General features: G+C 53.5%; 3 protein-coding genes across 3 annotated transcripts; 1 reads left to right on the forward strand and 2 right to left on the reverse strand.

Annotated features, from left to right (window-relative positions):
* Positions 1-6,232: 6,232 nt before the first annotated feature.
* On the reverse strand, positions 6,233-6,870 carry J7T55_011834 (uncharacterized protein; the record flags this gene model as incomplete). The annotated part of the gene is made up of 2 exons (XM_053136660.1): positions 6,233-6,685; positions 6,751-6,870. The coding sequence occupies 2 exons, from the start codon at positions 6,868-6,870 to the stop codon at positions 6,233-6,235; spliced, it is 573 nt and encodes a 190-aa protein (XP_052999639.1).
* A 2,368-nt stretch (positions 6,871-9,238) lies between these two features.
* Positions 9,239-12,933, reverse strand: J7T55_011835 (uncharacterized protein; the record flags this gene model as incomplete). The annotated part of the gene is made up of 5 exons (XM_053136661.1): positions 9,239-9,614; positions 9,689-10,442; positions 10,495-10,567; positions 10,620-11,513; positions 11,572-12,933. The coding sequence occupies 5 exons, from the start codon at positions 12,931-12,933 to the stop codon at positions 9,239-9,241; spliced, it is 3,459 nt and encodes a 1,152-aa protein (XP_052999640.1).
* Positions 12,934-14,443: 1,510 nt separating this feature from the next.
* J7T55_011836 (BR serine/threonine-protein kinase) lies at positions 14,444-18,312 on the forward strand (the record flags this gene model as incomplete). Its single annotated transcript, XM_053136662.1, has 4 exons — positions 14,444-15,081; positions 15,150-17,638; positions 17,700-18,011; positions 18,092-18,312. 4 exons carry the CDS (start codon positions 14,444-14,446, stop codon positions 18,310-18,312), a joined length of 3,660 nt encoding a protein of 1,219 aa, XP_052999641.1.
* Between the last annotated feature and the right edge of the window lie 1,206 nt (positions 18,313-19,518).

Consider the following 19,518-nt stretch of genomic DNA (forward strand, 5'->3'; position numbering starts at 1 on the left):
GCAGGCTTAGGCTGGGCTTGAACCAGGAGGTCCCATCTGCCACCGGTGCTCACCTTATCAGAGTGCCCTGGCGGTTTGTGGGCTCGTCCCTTTTGTTTCTTGGGACGGACTGTTTGGCCTGCAGTGTCAGGATCAACGGTGTAGGGTGCAGAGGTACCGGTGCGGTATCCCAGAAAGCCAAAAAGCAAGGTAACGAGCGTCTTGTGTTGTCGTCAGGGACGAATTGGCCGATGATGTGTTCGGTCTGTCCTTCGGTTGAGCAAAGCCAGGTAGCTTGGTATTGAATTGAGCTCGAGGAAACAGCGACTGCTTTGGGTGCAGTGAGCAGTGAGCCCTGCGAGAGTGGACAATTGGAATAAAAGGGTGTGTATGCGAGTCCTTCCTTCCACAAATGCACAACGGCGTTCAGCTATAGCAAAAAAGGATGCGCCGTGAATGGGAAAGGTGAGGTGTGTGTGGGCGTGGGCATGGGCGTGGGCGTGTTTCGTGGGACAGGACAGGCAGCACACGCAGGACGAGAAAAGACTAGGGAAGAATGGAAGCAAGGTCTGTCTTGTCCTGTCCTGTCTTGTCTAGTCTGGGCTGGTCTGTGGGTGGCACCTGGCAGCTAGGGATCCAAAGGAGACCAGAAAAACCAGAGACCAAAGACGGGATGGACGAGGATGGGTCAGGTACTGTAGACTGGACCACCAACATAGCACATAGCACACAGCAAGTCATCAACACATCATCACACAGTAGCAACAGGCGGCACAGCAGAGGGGCAAGGACAGTGTGGTCACGGTCTAGCAGACCGACTGACATTGGCAGCAGTACTATTTGACGCGACAAGAAACAGGCAAAGGAAGGACAAGACAAAGACTGGGTGGAGATGCAGCCCAAAAAAGGCTGTGCAAATTGATGGATGTGCTTAGCTGTAATTGCGGACGGGTTTGCTGGGCCTGCACGACCCGCGATGGGCTCCTTTCTCTTCCAGGCGTAGCTCGTGTTTGGGTGATGAGGACGGGTACTTTGCTCTCGGCTGCCCCAATCATGCTTTCACTAGGTATTGTCAGTTGGTTGTACCGTTCTAGGTACCTCCTCCTTCGTGTGCTGCTCCCTCTGGTGCTACCACCAGTGTCACCCTGTGGAGATGCGTGAGCTCAGGTACTTGGTCAGGTACCCGCCCGTCCACAGACTGCTTCTTCTCGAACACTAGGCTGGCCCAGGGAATTGCAAAGGATTCAATGAGCTCCCTGTGGTGTGCAGGCTTCTATTAATAATAAGACGAACCGGCCGTTATCTGCTCCACTCACGGACGGGAGAGAGAATCTTCTGAAGAAGATCCGTCTCCCAACTGCTTGGTAACTGCCCAGTCTACGGTCTGCAAATACGGATACGCTGTGGGTATACGGTGCACTCGGTGCGAGCTGAGGCCAAGGGGGGAAAAGCCGGCGCTGCCGTCACAAGGCAGGACAGGGCAGGGCAGGGCAAGACAGGACAGGGTTATTAGGCACCTTCTTCAACACCACACTACCGGTCAGAATGCAAAAGAAACCGACCGTACCCCAAATCCCCTCCTAAACTAACAAAACCCTTCATGTTAGAATCCAAATTGCTCAACAACCACATTGTATGTGATTGATTTTAATTACACTGACATATTCAGAATAAGCGTGTGACTTCGATAATATCAACATCTACTTAGAAATCGATGTTGTGGTGGATAGATTGGTGTGAAAACTGCGATATGCTGATTCTTGGTACTGAGCTACGGTCGGTTTTTTTTGCATGCTGACCGACTACCTGCATCTACCTGCATGTGAGCACCATCTAGGCACGCCGTTGACTGTTGTTGATGATTGTTGGGCTCAAAGCTCCCACTCGCCCTGTCGTATTTCCTCCGTATGCAGCAGCCCAACGTCGGCCAAGCTCCTCGGGATCATACCTACTGCTATGGTAGATATAATAGACACACGCGGCACACCTGTCCAGTGTTGTCAATGGCCTGGGGCTTGGGCAATTCATCGCCTTATCGTCCGTCTATAGACGCGCGTTTGTGGAACGTCAGTCAAAAACGGCGACGGCCGCAAGTCACATCTCGGCATGCTCGGGAAGGAGCAACTTCGTCGTGATCTTAGATTTGGCAGGGACGATCAGCAGACCACTAGTAGTCCTCAGGCTCTCTCCATTCACTACATGCCATGCTCTTGGGCTCCGGCCAGGTCCTTCACAGGGTCTACTATGTCAGAACCCCTTACGCCCTCTTTACATTGAAGTGCCGTTGAAGTTGTCTAAGTGTCGCCTAAGAGCAACTCAACCTGGCTGCCTGGTGCCAGGGGTCTCGCGTGCCCCTGTGTGGGCCCAAAATTCTCGACCGTGGCTTTGGCTCGAGGTGGGCCATTGGGTTCTGACGGGACGACCACCTTGCTCCACCAGGACATATTTCTTCCATCAGTCAGTCGAGTGCCCCGAGGGAACATTGATACCTCGTCAGTTCAGTCAAGCGCCGTCACCTCCGGTGTCTGGCCTCCAACCCAACTGGCACAGTACAAGGCCGATTCTGGAGCATGGTCGGAGTCAGTTGCGTCTCCATTGCCTCCATTGTATAATGCATAGCGTGGGGCTGCTGCTGTCGGTACAAATATTAAGGGGAAGTCTGACTTGAAATGCTCCGGTGAGTCTATCAAGACCTGACAGATCAACATCGACAGCGCACAATCATCTCTTATTGCTGAGGACCCCTCCATATATCAGGTATACTCAGAGCATTTGGTATCGTCACTGTTGCGAACGCTCACGATCTGCCTAAGTAGATCGGTTTATCAATTTCCATGTTTGACTCTGAGTACTACCACATTTGACGTAAAGCACGCACGGCAGGAGTGCGGTGATTCGCACCCCCTGCTCAACACCCCCTGCTTCTCACACGTACCTCAAAGTCTTGTCCCAACCAAGACTTTCCTACTTCTCTAGTAAATAAGAATCCCTAAATCAGATTTGAAGGGCCGGCTGGGGCGAGGAGCGACGGTGCCGGTAGGCGCCGCCGAGTCCCAGAGGTCCAACCCGTTCAGACTGTACTTAAAGAATTAAGAAGATGCGTTTTTGGATTGATTGTGATAATTGTAAGGTACTTGAGTCTTTTGTGAATATACATAAGTCTTTCGCTTAACTATTAGCGAAGGGGACTATTGCTGATTCCGGCTTAACGTCCGGTGCACGTGCCCAAAGACGCGCCGTGCCACACAGGGGGTGTTGAGCAGGGGGTGCGAATCACCGCACTCGCACGGCAGCGCGAAGTCCTCCACGCCACCCATGTCCTCGGCAGGCTTGATCCTTGCCTCCTATCCCGTCGACCATCGGGCATCCGGACACTTGGACAAAGGACGGCCGATGGACCACTGAACATGGGTGGTGGCTGGGTAGACGACGCGTCCAGTATTCATCACTGAGAAGCTATGCAACTAGCCCGCTGATTCTCCCACCGGCCGCCAGGTAGATTTTTCTTCCGCTTAGTACACGGTCGAGATTGATCGCCTACAACTCGTCGCGCAATCGCGGAACGCCGGTAGCTGGCAGCTGGCAGCTGGCAGCTGCTAGACCATAGCTGCAGCTCGGTCGCTTGGCTGCCTTCGATCCCACCCTCACTGCATCAGTGAATTTGAACACGGGCATCAGCACACCCTCCTGGATTCGGTGCCCGTTGTTGAAGTAGTCAGTACCAGCCGTCAACACCAGTGGCCTGTCGTCCGAGACTTGCGTCTGGAAGTAGAGACGACATGCCATGCCCAGCTCATCCGTAATTTGTGTAGCCTATGGCCGAGGGATCCGGACGAGTCTAAGGCTATCGGGCAAGGAGGGCCCATGTCGACGGATGCAACACTCCAAGGAGTGCTGCGATAGACTGAACTCAATCGATTGAGCTCTTTGCCGCTTTAGTTTTGCTCGCTTCAAACTCGTACTGCGCTCCATCTGCTTTTACACAGTACTGCCAGCATCCTGTCGGACCTGGGCCCTTTGACTTGCCGCGCAACCCTGGCCTTTCATGAACAGTCTGAACGGGCCATGTGGGGAGCACAGGGCCGCAGCCGCGTTGCCAGTCGGGTTGTCTAGCAGCTCCGCTTTTGCCATCTTGATTTACGCCCCAGCATGTGTCAGGTACTCCGGTACTTTGTACTGTTACTGTGCAGGCCGGGCAATTTTTTCTCTCTGACGCCAGGACAGGGCGCTCCTGCTACCGTGAGGCGGAGAGCCACGACACAAGCCAAACCTGAAGAATTCAGGACGGGTTTTCCAGAGGAATTGGCCTTTTCTGCTTGACCGACATTCTCAGCTTTGCAAAACTGGTCGGATGCTTCTCAACAAGCTGAACAGCGTCAAACCTGCCGGCGCGCTTGCATGGCGGCAGCGATCAACAACTTGGCAAAACTTGGAATGGGAAATTAGGGAAATGGCATCTTGCTGCAGGAGTCGCGCACCGCGTGCAATTGCCCCTATTTGTTGCCGACGCTGGGATCCCCGAGTTTCAATCCATGGAGACCAGTGCTTCCTAGCTCGATCCTTTTTCCTAGCTGACGATCCACGAGCAGTCCAGAGTTGGCCCTGACACCAGGCCTCCCAGGCTTTGCTGCGCGGCTGCTTACAGGGCTTGGGGTCCTTGTGAAGTGACACTGGTTGTCAACGGTCGGCCCCTCGAACCGAATATTAAAAATAATTAACCGGACGGGAAGGCCTGCCTGCGGCTATTGACTGTGGCGGTCCGTTGAGCGTACGAGTGAGTACCCACCGTCTTTCGACAAATTCGACGACCAACGCGGCCAAATTCCCCATCAGGCCTGTGCATCGCAGTCCCGCCAAAGACTGAAGCAGCATGTGGAGACCGGTACACGTTCGACGTCTCTCCACAATTGTGGCTCGATGACGCCGTGCATGCGAACATCCGAATGCACGGCCGACCACAGTAGAAGCGGCAACTGCACAAGTTCCACGCAACGAAATGGCATTCTGCCAAACGATGGGCGACTTGGGATGAGCGGTTTGCAGCTGACGAAAGCGACACCTGTACTGGGTGCGCAGTCTCCTCTGATGCGGAGTCCGGCTGTGTTATCTGATTATGTGGCCGGCTGGCGTTAGCTTTCCCGGACCTTGTGGCTTATGGCCTGCATCGTCGGCATTGCTGATCAAGCATTCCGCACTGCGGACACTCAATTGTACCCGCATGCCCGTGAAGCTCTCACATCCATGCTCATGAACGCCTCACGCCTGGCAAATCACCGCCGCCGCCGCCGGCTGCGCTGAAGTCGAGGGCTGGACGTGCTATTCGTAGACAGATTGTCGGGTTGCTTCCTGTTAATCCATTTGCCACTTTGAGGCTATCATGCCGAATCGTGGGGATGCTGGGATGGGATGGGCAATCACTTTACACGTGTGACAAAACAAATGCAGGTAGGAATACGAAGCTATAACACCCTCCATTATTATGGCGACTTCACCCACCCTAGATTGCAGATAACAAGATCCAGGCTAAGAAAATGATGGTCCTGCAGGTATTGGTCACTTGTGATCATCCAACCGCAGAATCGATTCGAGCCCCGGGCCATTTGCTCTTTCGAGGTTTTCGCGGCTGACGAAGTTGTTCAAGGCTAGATCTCGTTGTGTGTGGATCGTACCCTTGACTGTCATTGACGAGGTGCGAGCTTGAACCTGGCTGAACCAGCGCCGTCCCTCAGAGACTCGTGCTGCTGCTACTGAGCATTGAAACCTCGTGCAGATCCGCACATTTACAACAGACCATTTCAGCCTTGCCCATACTCCACAATCCGGAGCTTTTGCAACAAGTCGATTCGGCCCGCGCGATTTCGATACTGGGTCAAAACAATAGTATGGGTAACCGTGGTCCTGCGGGCCACTCCGATTCAATCTGTGGGATCAACGCGAAATCCGCTTCTGTTTGGAGCGCGCAACACGTCGAAATGTCTCGCATATTGATAAATCCCCACGATGACGAGGCAATGATACACTGGACAGTACCCAAGCTAGCGATTCCTGCCGAGGCAGACATCACCAAGTCGCGTTGAGATCTGACCGATCATCTCCAGCGGCCGCTGCTCCAATGGGCACACAACGTTCTGATATGCAGCTCGAGCACGTACACAAATCCTATCATCATATTCCACGGACTATGCTGTCACATCGTAACATCTTAATCTCGCCTTAGCAGGTTCCAATTGGCGAATCAACGTTCTTGGACGCTCTAAGTTTCTTGTTGCCTCCTCTTCCTCACGATCGCCTCCTTGAAACAAGCTGTGGCTGGCCTGAGGGGAGGGCTCACCATTGGCTCCTTGAGGATGGAGTGCCGCGCGCGCCCAGATGTGTTCTTGGGCTGCGTAACAAAGTATACTTCCAGAGATTGTATAGTTCCCTGCACCTCCCTGTCCGGATGCTCCCGACCACGACTATCGCTGTTGATATTGGTCAGGAGCATCCTTGAGACTTCGACGAGGCTCCGTGACTCGAACACGCACGTTGGCAGCTGCGGCCTCCGATCCGTCCCGCCACGACCTCCGGCGGACCGGCACCGCATGCTGACACGGACGCCACAGATCTCGACGTATGCGGCAGGACCATGACGGATAGTTGTTCCGAAACTCGACAGCCAGACAGAGATCTGGCAGACATGCCTCTCCAGCACGCCCATCAAGGCAGGCTAAATGAGGCGGCCCTTCATTTCCTGCACAGCTGCCAATCGCCTGGTATATCAGAGCCACATACGCCGTCAGCTTTGACGACATAGCCGCGCTCTACCATGGTACCGAGCAATGCGGATGCGGCTGGCGACCCAAACGGTTCGGCCCTCAGCGGCTGGCCCAGGCCCCAGAGTCGAGTCTCCATAGGCTCATTCGCGTTCTGGCCCTCGCCCCTCTAATCTGCGGCCTGCCGTTGACCTGCTGTCCGGATGTCGACTGTCCCGGTGAGCCAACGGTCAACTGAGAGGTCGCTGACCCCAGTGCTCGTCGTCCCGTTGGCCGTACACGTGGTTACGTATCTCCTCGTCTGCTATGGACCAGGGCAGCAACACCGAGCTGACCAATGTCGCGACGTGCGAGACTAGTTGGCTCTTTGGGGTACCAGAGTATTGGTACACCCACGTCAGGCCCGGACGTTTTTCTCCTGACGTCGAGCTTGTGTGCTTGTCCTGGTGAACGAGAGGACATCCTGTTGCCAACGACAACAGCATCCAAAACACGTATTCTCATGGGGGTATATGTCATCAGTACCATACCTCTAGGACAATGAACAGGCTGACAGATGGCGAAACAACTTAAGAGATCTCACCGATAGCGTTGACCCCTTCTGCGGCCGAGTGCAACACCTAGGTTCTGTCAACGGCGTCGGAGCTGTGCCGGCATGCGATGTCTCCCCGGTCTGAAGCCGTGCATGGTGGCGTGCGCCTGCGTGCCCACTCTCTCGTGATAATCTATCTACATGCATATCTATTCTCCGTATTAGGTGTGGCGCAAGTTGACGCGTGTGTGGGCAGGCGAAACGCTGGCACAGCTGAAGCAGCTAGCTCGCGGATTGGCGATGCGTTGCTCCCCTCGTTCAGCTTGTGTAAGGCGGGAATGCGAATCTTTTGTGCTATCCGAATTTGCTTTGATTAGGCAATTCCTTCTGCGCCCGGGGCTGCGGGTGAGCGATGATCCACGCGTAAGCTAGCAAGTTATAGGGGTACGTTAAGATCGCTCTGACAGCTTTGGGGGTAAAGTTCGCCCACGGCATTGGCCTGCGGCTCTTTCGCCACGCATGCAAGGGCACGGAGATCACTCTGTCATTTCAGCAGTGGCCGGACGTGGGATCTGCAGTCCAGTCACCCGGCATGGATTGAATGCCAATCTCGTGGCCTCCGCTTCGTCGGTTGGGCACTATCAGCCACTTGGCCACTCGGGCCACTTGCTGTGGTGACAAGAGTGACACAAGCGATGAAGTGTGCATGGAGGACTTTGTGTGTGTGTACTGAGCTATTCTCGTCACGGGCGACCGACCGATGCGGATCTGGGACTTGCCGGTGCAGGAGTACATCATCGAGTGGCGACTGTGGAGGGCTCTTGGTGGGAGGGCCAAACATCCTCCATGCATCCCCCGTCTGCGATACTACTACGCACTTGTTGAGAGCTTCTCAGCGGATGCACAATTTCCTTCTGATACCCCAGTAAACCGAGGCAAGGTTGTTGGGAAGAGGAGGAGGCCTGCTAAATGGCAAATACGCCGTCAGGACAGCACCGCCGCCCAAAACTTGAAGCCGATACAGCCTCCAACTACGATCATTCTTCCCCTGCTCCCCAAAGAAATTGCCCCTCCCCCCACCCTCTCTGCAGCCTCTCAGCCCTTAGGAGGCAATCTGTATCAAACCGTGCGGGCGTTGCGGGCGCCACCGAGACGGGCCCGCGCCGGAGGAATTTTGAGTGAAGGTGTCACAGAGTATGCACCTACCCGAGACCACAGGAACGACGGACGGACTGGGCGCTCGTGTGGGCTTCCGAGAGGAAGAAAGGAGAAGCGGTGGGAAACGCCGGGCGCGTCCTGCTCTCCCCGAATTCGTGGATCTGTCCGCGGTGTTATTCCTGGCATGAGCAGCGCTGCCATGTTTTCGTGTAAGAAGCAAAGTGCGCGTGTACAAGTCCAGACCAGTGGCTGCCACGTGATCTTTATAGATGGCTGAGACCCTTCGTACAACGCTGCTGTTTTGACCGCCACGCGGGAAGTATGTACAACGGCGTAAAGCACCGCGAGTGGCTCGTCGCAGCTTGATGAGTCCGGGGGAGTAAGCGCTGCTGCCTGCCATCGGAATTCGGGATCTTTGGCTCGAGTATCATCTTGATACAGCAGAAGCAAAGGGCAGGTCGTAACGGTTCGGAATGCCGGAATGCCACGGGTGGCTGCTTAAGTAGCATATCGCCCATATGGCGTTCCGTCATCCCAGAGAATGTTACTGCTGGATGTTTAAGCACCGAAAGTAGCAAGGAGGCATCAGTAGCACAAACATAAGGATCGCGTTCAGAAAGCTGGCAGTCACTGCAGGCCAAATTAAAAGGCAGGAGATTTGATCTCAGAGGGATTGGGTATCATAGTGAAGGGCAAAAGCATCCGCCAGAAGTGATCGTCGCACCGAAACCCACCGAACCTGAGTGTCCTCCCATCAACGCCCTTCCAGTGACACAATTCCTGACTTATTGTCCTAGAATAATGCCCATCACTCCCCTTACGCGCTAGCAGCAGCCATGAGCCTCCTCCTGATCTTGACACAGCGCGCGAAATCCAGCTTGCCGCCCTCCTGAGGCATGTGCTCGCCGCTGGCAACGCACAGGACCTTCATACGCTCGTGGTACCTCAGACCGGAGAGCAGCTTGGGCGTGATGAGGAAGTACTGCGACGCGTGCTCATTGCATGCGATCTCGACCATGCGCTCGTGCATCATGCGCTCGTTGCGCGGGTCCATACCTTGGTTGATCTCGTCGACAACGCGGAATGGCGCCTGCGCCATGGATTGGAGCGACATGAGGTAGAAGATGGTGGAGACGGCACGCTCGCCGCCTGACTGGCGGTGTTGGTCGAGCTTTTGGAGTGTCTCGTTCTCTCTACAAGGCAGATAATGTGGTCAGTTGAGCTCCATCGTGAATGGTCATGGCTTGAAGAGGATGTATGAATGTACCTGAACTTGACCCTGATATCGATGGCCCACTTGTCAAAATCCTCGTCTTTATGGACGCTGACCTCTCCGGCGCAGTTGATCTGCTCGAAGTTGTAACTGAAGGCGTCGTTGATCTTGTTGATAATTTCATCGACTGCCGGCTCCCATGTATATCTCAGTTCTTGGATCTGCTGGCTTAGTGACTCCAGCTGCCGCTCCCGCTTAGCCTTGTCCCGTTGACCACGCTCGATGTCCCTCGCTCGCTTCTCGAATTCCTGCAGGACGCCAGGATCCGCGGCATGAATGAGGTCCAGCTTGGCGTTCTCGGTTTCAATTTCGGCATCCATGGTTTCTAATGTGTGGCCTTCTTTGATCGCAGAGAGAAAGTCTCTCCTCTCCTCGTCGATTGTGTTGTCTGGGCCAGATGATAGGAGTTGCATGATGACATCTTGAGCTGCTTTGGCCTCAGCTTTGGCCTTTTCAGCCTCGCGCGCCAGCCTGTGCAAGTTCTGCTTCTCCTCTTCCAGCCTCTGAACAATTCCCGAATTTCTCTCTTTCAATGCAGCAACGTCTGATTTGGCTTCAAGAGCGCGGAATGCGGCTTCAAATATAGCCTGGTTTGCATCACGGAGAATGTCGAGTTGCTTTCTGTGTTCCAAAACACGCTGGGCCTTTTCCAGTGCAAGTTTGTCTACTTCACTGTCATATGACGAAAGTCTGTGTTTTGTTTCCTTCAGGCCTTTGAGCGCGTTTTGTAAGCTCGATTTCAACACAGCTAAAGCGCGAGTCAGTAATATTATGATTATTGAGGTAGTGCCCGAACAAACCAATCTTGTCTGGAAGAGCCTTCCACTGGTTGAACTCGCGCTGTAGGGTGTTCTTTTCTTCCTCTAGTCGTTTCTGCAATAGAATTAGCTTGAAGGGCCGCCAGGAATTGATACGAGCAACCTACTATCGCGTCTCTGATCTCATCTTCCTTTTCATTGAGAGCTGCCATCTTTGCCTTGTACTCCTCATTATTTCTCTTCATCTCTGCGAAGTCTGTTTGGCACTGTTGGAGGCGTTGCTCAAGCTCGTTCTTTGCCGCCATATCTAGAGGCTCGTCCGTCCAGTATGTGCCAGGTCGAATAGTCCGGGACATTGTGGACGTGGCACCAGGTCCATACTCCCTGCGACGGGTGATTCGATACATTGTGCTGCCAGTAGCGAAAGAGTTGAACACCTCATCCTCAATTATCCTCTGGTATTGCTCTTCGCTGATGTCTTTCAATGCCACCCCGGTAAGGTGGAGCCTTTTTTCTGAGCACAGCATGGCAAGCACCGGCTCAGGTCCCTCAACGAAGTCTAACGCGTAGCCATCCAAACCCATGGATCCGAGATTCTCCTGAGGGATGGGGGAGCGAAAAGAGGACAAATCCGTAGTGACCGTGCGGACTGTGACGGCCAGTTTCATACTCGTGAAGAACTGATCTGTGAGCAGCTTGTGATCATTCCTGGTTTGGGCAGTGAAACAGAGAAAGTCATCCCTCTGCAACAAAGACTGCACATGGTTGGAGTACCGCTTGTCCTTCATGGAGCAGGTCAGCATTGGTGGACCAAATACCTGTTTCTCGAACTTGTCGCCATTCTCTTGAAGCCATTCCCAGGCCGTTGCAACTTCAGGCTCAGCCTTTCGGAGTTGAAGAAATCTCTGGCCTTCTTGAGAATTGAGGTTATCAAGCTCCCGCTGTATCCTCCCTTTTTCCTGGTGGTTGGCCTTGCCGCGCTCCTTCAACTCGGCCATTGCGGTGTGAAGCTCTTGCTTCTCATCCTTGAGTTCATGATCCATGCGGGATTTTTGTTCTCGCTGAACACACATTAGTCTCATCCTCATGAATTATGATATTTGGGACCTGGCAGCCTACAATTTTGTGGTTCCATTCGGCAGCGTTGAATTCGTAATGATTGCTCCTGTACTGACCCTCGAGCTGGTTGATTTTGGAACGGGCAGTTGATATTTGCTTCTTCTTTGCCTCCCATGACTCCCGTTCGGCCGATTTCTTATTCGCAAGAGTCTCGATACCCTCATCAATTTTCTCGATGTTGGAGACGATCTTGAGCAGATCTTGCTCCACCTCTTTGCCTCGTCGCTGCCTGGCTTCGAAGGCGCCCTGGACTCTTTTCTGGTACTCTTGCTTCAGATTGACATCCTGGAGGGATGGCGCACACCGTTCCTCAAGTCTGCGTTGTCTATCTTGCGCCTTTCGTTTGTTGTCTCTGCATTCTGAAAAGAGTTTTCTCTTCTCATCGTAGTCAAGAACCAAACGCGCTTCCGACAAATCAGCAACTCTGGCTTGGATTTGCTCCCGCTCTCTCAGGCGCTCGACATCAGCCTGAAGTCCCTGCTGCCGGGTCTCCCAACCGCGGAGTGTCTCCGCGTCGGTTTCGAGTTGCCTTGATATAGCTTTCTGCTCATCAAACAGTTGCTTGAGGCTATTTTGCTGCTCTATGATGACCTCTGGCGCGGCTGCTTGAAGCGTCCTCGTCAGGAGCTCCACTGAGTTCAGTCCGGCAAACTCGGCTACTTTGTCCTGTGGTAGAAATTGGCAAAGGTTGTCAATTTGGATACGTAGCTGCCGCGTTACGTGCTGGATCTGCTTGTGTGTGGCGTCTCTTCCATTCAGGGTGAATTTCCTTGTGTTGTCCTCGCGGTTGATGATCAGTCTGATGACGTAGTTCGCACGATCCTCTGGTCTCTTTTGCAGCTCAACTTCCACTATCGCGTGTTCCTTGCCGTGCTTCACGAACTCTCCAAAGGAGGTAGCACGGCCAAGAACACTGGCAGGGTAGCCTAGGCCCAGGCATATTGCACAAACCAAGGAGCTCTTGCCTGTGCCGTTAGGGCCAATCACCATGTTCAGGTTGGGCCCGGGCAGAAATTCTGCCTTTTCGTAAATGACGAAGTTCTCGACTTTGACACGCACAATGGAACCAGTCGCGAATTGAGACGCCGGCGTGCCGTTGGTTGTGACATGCCCGTTCGTTCGTTGGATGGGCGCGTGGTGATTGTTGTCAGGAAAGGAGTGGTCGTCGTCGGTGCTTTCCTCACTGTCCTCTTCGTCTCCCTCCTCTAGCTGACTGGGAGCGCCTCTTCCTCCTCGTAATCGCATTCTCTTGGAGCCATCTGACGAGGTTGGAGAAGACCAGTATCCGTCTCTGGCAGCATCGGCATCATCTCCATCGTCCATTTGCGACCGCGAGCGTCGTCTCGCGGTGACGTTGGACATTGTCGCCGTGCAGTAACGACTAGACGGCGGGGAAGGGAGCAGAGGCGAGGAGGAAAGCGATCCGCGCGAGACTCATCTAAGACAGTGGAGCGTAAGGAAGACTGCGAGTTGCTATCGGAAGATGGCCCGTTGGACGTCAGAAACGCGGTAGAGCCGCAGACGCGTCTCCATTAACTTTTGGCGGGGTCCCTGCTTATAGACAGGCAACCAATCAGGAGGGGTTCTTGTGCTGACTAAGAATCAGTGGTTACCTGCCGTCGACATCAGGTCAAAATGATCCACTCATAGACAGACTAACTTCTCAACAACATTCCATTGTATTTAGCTTGATGATTACCCCAGAGACACCCATCAAATCATTTCAGGTGGATAAGCATTCGCAATCAGGCTGCCAAACTGCGCAAGAATTATGGGAAGTGGAAGCACCCGAAACCCTGTATGCCTCCTTTCATGCAGCCCAGCTGCTGGTGTCACATCCGCCTCGGGGTGTCTACTTCGCGACAACTCTCGACGGGCCGAATGTGGCAGTGCTGATGATTGCTTTCAGAGCTTGGTCCTTTTCAAGTCTTCATGAATCAGCGGCCCGTGTCGTAATGCTGGGGGCTGGGGGCTCCGGCGTTGCGGTCAAGTGCTTTGAAGCAGTGTAGGAAAGCAAGTGTTCTTAATGTTGGACATTACGTACTCGTCGAGTAGCTATAGACAGCTGAGAAGCCTCTGCAGTCCCTAGTTATTGTGCGCCTATGATAGGGTTCTTGTCCCAAAGTTTGAGTGAGTGCGTTGAGGAAGGCACTTCGCGAACCTGTCGCTGCAAGTGCATAGACAGGAGGGTAGGCTCAACGGCTAGTGGTGGGCTATCAGATCTGCTTGGCCCGATGCTCAGGTAAAAACTTCTCATGAAACAGGCATTCCAAAGGTGAGCCGATCAATATCTTGATACCTAGCGCTGGACCCTGAAAATTGGATAACTAGTTGATGGATGCTGGTGGTTGGAAGCTGCCCCTGCCGCTCACCCGCGCACTTGCACTTCTCTCCCTTGACCTCCACCCTCACGCTTCACACGTTGCCAACCACTAGAGCCATCGTCCGCAACGCGGGTTCCGAGCCTCAAACTTGGGCTTGATCGAGAGCTGAGAATATCATCTTTTCATTGACACCTTGTTGTTGGCGAACGGGTCCAAGCTTTGGTTTCCTCAGTGACCAAGCACCCTCGTTGCATGTATCGCCCCCTCCTTCCAGCACGCCCGACATTCAAAAACAACACCACTGGCAACCCACATACACGCGACAACCTTGACGTGCTTGTTATTTGCCACTTGCTTAACTGTCACTGCTAAGAGAAGTGCTCGCTTGTCTAAGAACACAGAACGCGACCTCATCAGCTCGATTGGTTTCACTGAGCAGGATCGCTCGTCCTAGGCCCCCCGAAACTCCTAAATACCCCTATCACGCCACCTAACAATCATGCGCTGAGATCATTCAAAAACTGCATCATCTTCGAAGCAGCTCCAACATGGACAAGCGCACAACTACTTATCATCCAGTGCCTCGCGCCCCCCTCGGTGACAAGGGAAAGCGAGGCAACAGCGTACCTCCCAGAACCCGTTCCCAGGCTCCGAAGACCTACGAGAGTGACTGCAAAGAGAACGTCCCAATTGTGGTCGCCGAAGATGAACCGGTTCCTGGGAGGCCCAAAAAGGTATCTCAGCCCGTGTCTCAGCCACCCGCCGACCCGCGCCTCTCCGCCGTGTCGCAAGCCTCCCGGGAACAGGAGGCATCAAAGCGCGACTCGCAGACTTCCACGGCATCCGCTTCGACGGCACGGTCCAGCGACTCCAAGTTGAAGACGCATATTGGGCCATGGCAGCTTGGCAAGACCCTTAGCAAGGGCTCGTCGGCTCGCGTGCGGCTCGCGCGCCATCGGCTTACCCACCAGTCCGTCGCTGTCAAGATTATATCCAAGAAGTCAGCATACCTGTCCCAAGCTGGCAGCATCGCACAACTCGACAAGGTGGAGAAGGACTTGCCGGAAGAGGAGAATGGGCTTCGCCGGTTACCTGTGACCGTGGAGCGAGAGATCGCAATTATGAAATTGATCGAGCATCCAAACATCATCAAGATTCTTGACGTCTGGGAAAACCGAAATGAAGTGTAAGGTGACCCCAGCTTGCACCATCTCGAGTCACTGACAACCTGCTAATTCTGATCCATTTCGGCAGCTACCTGATACTCGAATACTGCGAGAGCAAGGACATGTTCTCATGGATCAACCGATATGGGCAACTGAGCGAGCATGACGCGGTCTACGTCTTTCGACAGATGATGTGCGCCATGGAGTATTGCCACTCCTTTAATATCTGCCACCGCGATCTCAAACCGGAGAACATTCTCCTCTCACAAGCGGGTGAAGTCAAGATCATTGACTTTGGCATGGCTGCGCTCCATCAAAATGATAAGAAACTACGCACTTCCTGCGGAAGCCCTCATTACGCTGCTCCCGAACTTCTCAAGGCGAAGAACTACCGTGGAGATAAGACAGACATTTGGAGCATGGGGGTCATCCTGTTCGCAATGCTGGCGCAACGTCTTCCCTTCGACGACCCACACTTGCCAACCATGTTGTCACTATCAAAGAGGGCACTCTACACCATGCCTGAAAATTTCAGCCCTGACGCCAAGGATATGATTCGGCGTATTCTTGTGACTGAGCCAGATAAACGTATCTCGATCCGTGAGATGTGGGATCACCCACTGATCAAGAAATACGACAGGATTCGTGGTTTCGAGGAGCATCGGAAGCAGCCTGTTGACATGAGGACGAGGTCAAAGGATGCCCCTATCAATATCCGCGATATCGATCCCCAAATTCTGCGGCAGCTGCGTGCTATGTGGCACTCTGTTGATGAGAAGGAAATCAAGTCTAAGCTTTTGAGCAAGGGGTTCAATGAACAAAAGCTGTTTTACCACCTTCTGGTCAGCCACCGAGACCGACTCTTGGAGAATTACGACCCCGACTTGGCCCATTCCACAAGTGACTACCATCATTTGCGGCCGCCGGCTTGGACAACACGCGTTTCAACTCGTAAATTCCACGTCCAGGGCCGAACACCATCCCGCTTTACAGTGATCTCGACTGTCGCCGATACCGAAGCTAGTGGCACGGTCCGCAGCTACGATCCATATTATGCCTCCCGCAACCTGGCACCTGGCCAAGCGAGTCACGCGAGGATCGTGGTTCATCGTGCTGGCAGTCTGGAGCCCGGAAAGGCGAGGAGCGTGGCTTCCGGCTCCGTTCCATCCAGGATGGGTACAGGATCTTCATCGGTTGCAAGGAAGAGATTGAATACTTCGCTTCGCTCGCGTACTGTGAGCTATGCACCGTCACAGCGCAGCTCAATGAGTTCAATCCGCAGCAGTCGTCAAGGTACCGCGAGCGTGTTGGTCAAGCCTCGACATAAACGCGGCGTGAACTTTTCCAGCGTCCGCAAAGGCGCCCCATCAGCTGATCAACAAGGTAATCGCCGCAGTATTGCTGCGTCAGCCAGCATCGCAGGTGATCAGACGACGTACAACAGGGACAATACCTCACCAAATAGTCCTCGCAAAAAGGCCAAGAAAGAGTACGACTCTACAAGCCTCCTCCATCACATCGGCACTTCTGCTTCCGTTGTAGATGATGAGATGATTCATTTTAGCAACAGCATTGCCAGGGATTGCGATGATGCCTTCAGCAGTTCACTCATCGCCTCGCCTTCTGACACTATGGATAGAAACCGTCAAAGCCTCACCCCTTTTTCTGTTGACTTCGGTACACCTGCGATTGAGAGGACACCAGAGCCTATTTGCGCACCTCGTGCTGGTATCCATCCTTGGGATTCGAGACCGTTACCACCCACGCCTCCGACGGAAGTCACTCCCAGTTCTCAACGCATCCAAGCTCCTCAAAAAATCAACACGACCAGTCGCCATGGCCCAAGTGTCTCTCTCAACGTGGCTCCTTTGGCAACATCTGCAGGCCAGCGCCGTATCACGTCTGCACCCGTGTATGCACAGTATGCTCGTGATGCACGCCCTCTTCCATCAATTTTCGAGTCACCGAATGTCCTTAACGGTCAGTCTCGGATTGTTTCAGCACCACCCATGAAGACTCCTGCTGCGCTGCCGACTCCTAATGACAACAGCAACTTGGATTTCCTTGCCGCCAACGCTGAGCAGACAATCCGGATCGTGCAGTCTCCCACAGCGATGAAGGAAACTGGATCTTCTATAATCCCCAGGCCACTCAACGTGCGCAAGAAATCTGCAAGTGTTCCGTCTGACACAGTCGAGAGCCACAAGGCATCGCAAGAGTCGGATGCTCGAAAGAAGTATAGTGTCCACGGTTGGATGCCGGACCTGCCGGAAGAGCCAACGACACATGGTAGGTCAAGCAGTAATGGTTCCTCTATCGGGCCTAGGAAGAAATTGTCAACGTGGTTTCGACGGAACTCGAGGGCCAACTCAAATGGCGATATGGATGAGACTACCGATACTTCCGTGACGAATGAGGATCAGGCACGCGAGACCGCAGCAGTAGCCACCAAGCCTCAACGATTCGATTCCACCTCGACTGGCGCTGCACCGCCTCCGGTGGCCGCTCAGCCCTCGCGGAAGAAGAGCTTCATGTTCTGGAAGACGTCGAAGAGCAACAATCGAATGTCAATCGCAGGTATGAATTGAGATTACCTCATTCCCAGAAATCGGCGCTGCTTTGCTAACATATCTCACAGCTCCAGACTACGAAGACGACTCCAATAGTTTCGATGCCGCCCATCACCTCTCCGGAGCCCCATCAGTGACCCAGGATGGCTATGGCGACAATGCTGATGTCGTCGCACGGAAGATCGAGCCCCAGCAGAACTGGCTCGCACGTCTTTTCCGAGTCAAGCCTGCGATGCGGTACCTTTGCCTACAGATTTCGCGCCGCCGCGCCCGGCAGGAGGTTACGATCCTGCTCCGGGAGTGGCGCAAATGGGGCATACGAGATGTTGAAGTTGACAAGGAGCGCAACATTGTATTTGCAAGAGTAGGCAAGAAGAACTGTGAGTACCACTCTCCCACCTCTTGTTCTAGCAACCCTTACCGCGAAGGAGAGCCTATGTTAACATATTGTCTGAAACAGTCCTGAACATCAAGGAGGTACACTTCGCTGTAGAAATCATCACTGTCATTGAGCATGGCAAGCGCACTCACCTCAGCATCGTCCGTTTCACACAGGAGAAGGGGGCCGCGAGCAGTTTCCACAAGGTGGTCGACACGATGAACAGCGTCTTCACGAGCCGCGGCCTCCTAGTACAGGACAGCAGAAAGGCCAAGATGATGATAAAGACGCTCAACTCTTGAGATTAGGAGGCGGAGCTCTTGTCGTCCTCAGATAGCCGCTCGCTGTATCTAGGTGACCACAGCGGCATTTGCGGCGTGGTCGGGCCTTTGTTTGCAGGGCGACGGTCCCCTGCCAGATTTGAGCACATATCGACACCTCAAACTGCCATTCCTGTATTTCGAAGGGCTTCCCCGGATTTGCATGGCTGAATACTTGCTACTACCGCTTGGACTGTCACTTTCAATTTCAAGCGTCTCCGAATTACTCATGGTGGAATTGTCACGAACGAACCAGGCGAGAGGCGACTGGAGGGCTAAAGTGTGGAAGTAGTCTCTCTGAATTAGGCTCCATGTTGGTTGGAAACTGTTGATGTTGGATGGACAATACGTCTTGATGCTTTACGCTGCGAGCCTGGCACTTCTGTGTTACAGGTTACGATGGGACTACTGAAGGACTGCGACAGGAGAGTGCAACTCTATCTTTGGCTGTTATCGTAATGAAAATGGAAGAGAAAGGAGCTGGCACCTGGATAGTTGCTGACGAATTGTAATATGCTGTGCCCTCGGCGAGGCCCGGTTGGATTAATTTTGCTTCCTTTGATGGAAGAACATGGACCCCGACTAGCTTCAGCATGAGTTGATTCCCCATAGGCAGAATTGGTAGAAATATGCTTATTCTTAGATTTGAGTCATCAGTGCTGTCAAACAAAAACAGTATGGTAAAAGATGTTATGCAACTCTATGCTGTGGCGACAATAAGCGAGGATCGGAGAATATCGGCCCAAGCAGGTCGACCTCGGCACGACTCAGCTCACACCCCGGCTTCGGCAGTATGGAAGTCGGAAGTTGGCCGAGCCTCGAACATGCTTTCTCCTCTTTCTCCATGTGTGTGTGCCTGGGTGACCCAGACTGTTGGAGAGATACTGTAGAGCGGGAGCAGATACGACATCGGCACGAGAATCTGGGGATGTGAGATGTGGATCGCAGCTTGACTAACAGCAGGCGGTCCTTTTATTGCCATGTGCTTTGCTTTCACCACCATCGCCAATTATCACTGTTACCCGTCAGGATGGTCGAGCACTGAGCACCGAGTCACGGAAGCCAAGATGCTCAACAAGAGAGGGGATGCTTGGACAACTGCAAAACTGGAATGTCACTCAATCTCGCATCGTGACAAATGGGGTTAAGATACACCTCAGTGCGAGAAAGGTAGACTAAAGTACTTAT

The sequence above is a fragment of the Diaporthe amygdali genome (assembly GCF_026229845.1).
Source record: "Diaporthe amygdali strain CAA958 chromosome Unknown NODE_2_length_3802984_cov_64_841326, whole genome shotgun sequence".
NCBI classification, from domain to species: Eukaryota; Fungi; Ascomycota; class Sordariomycetes; order Diaporthales; family Diaporthaceae; genus Diaporthe; species Diaporthe amygdali.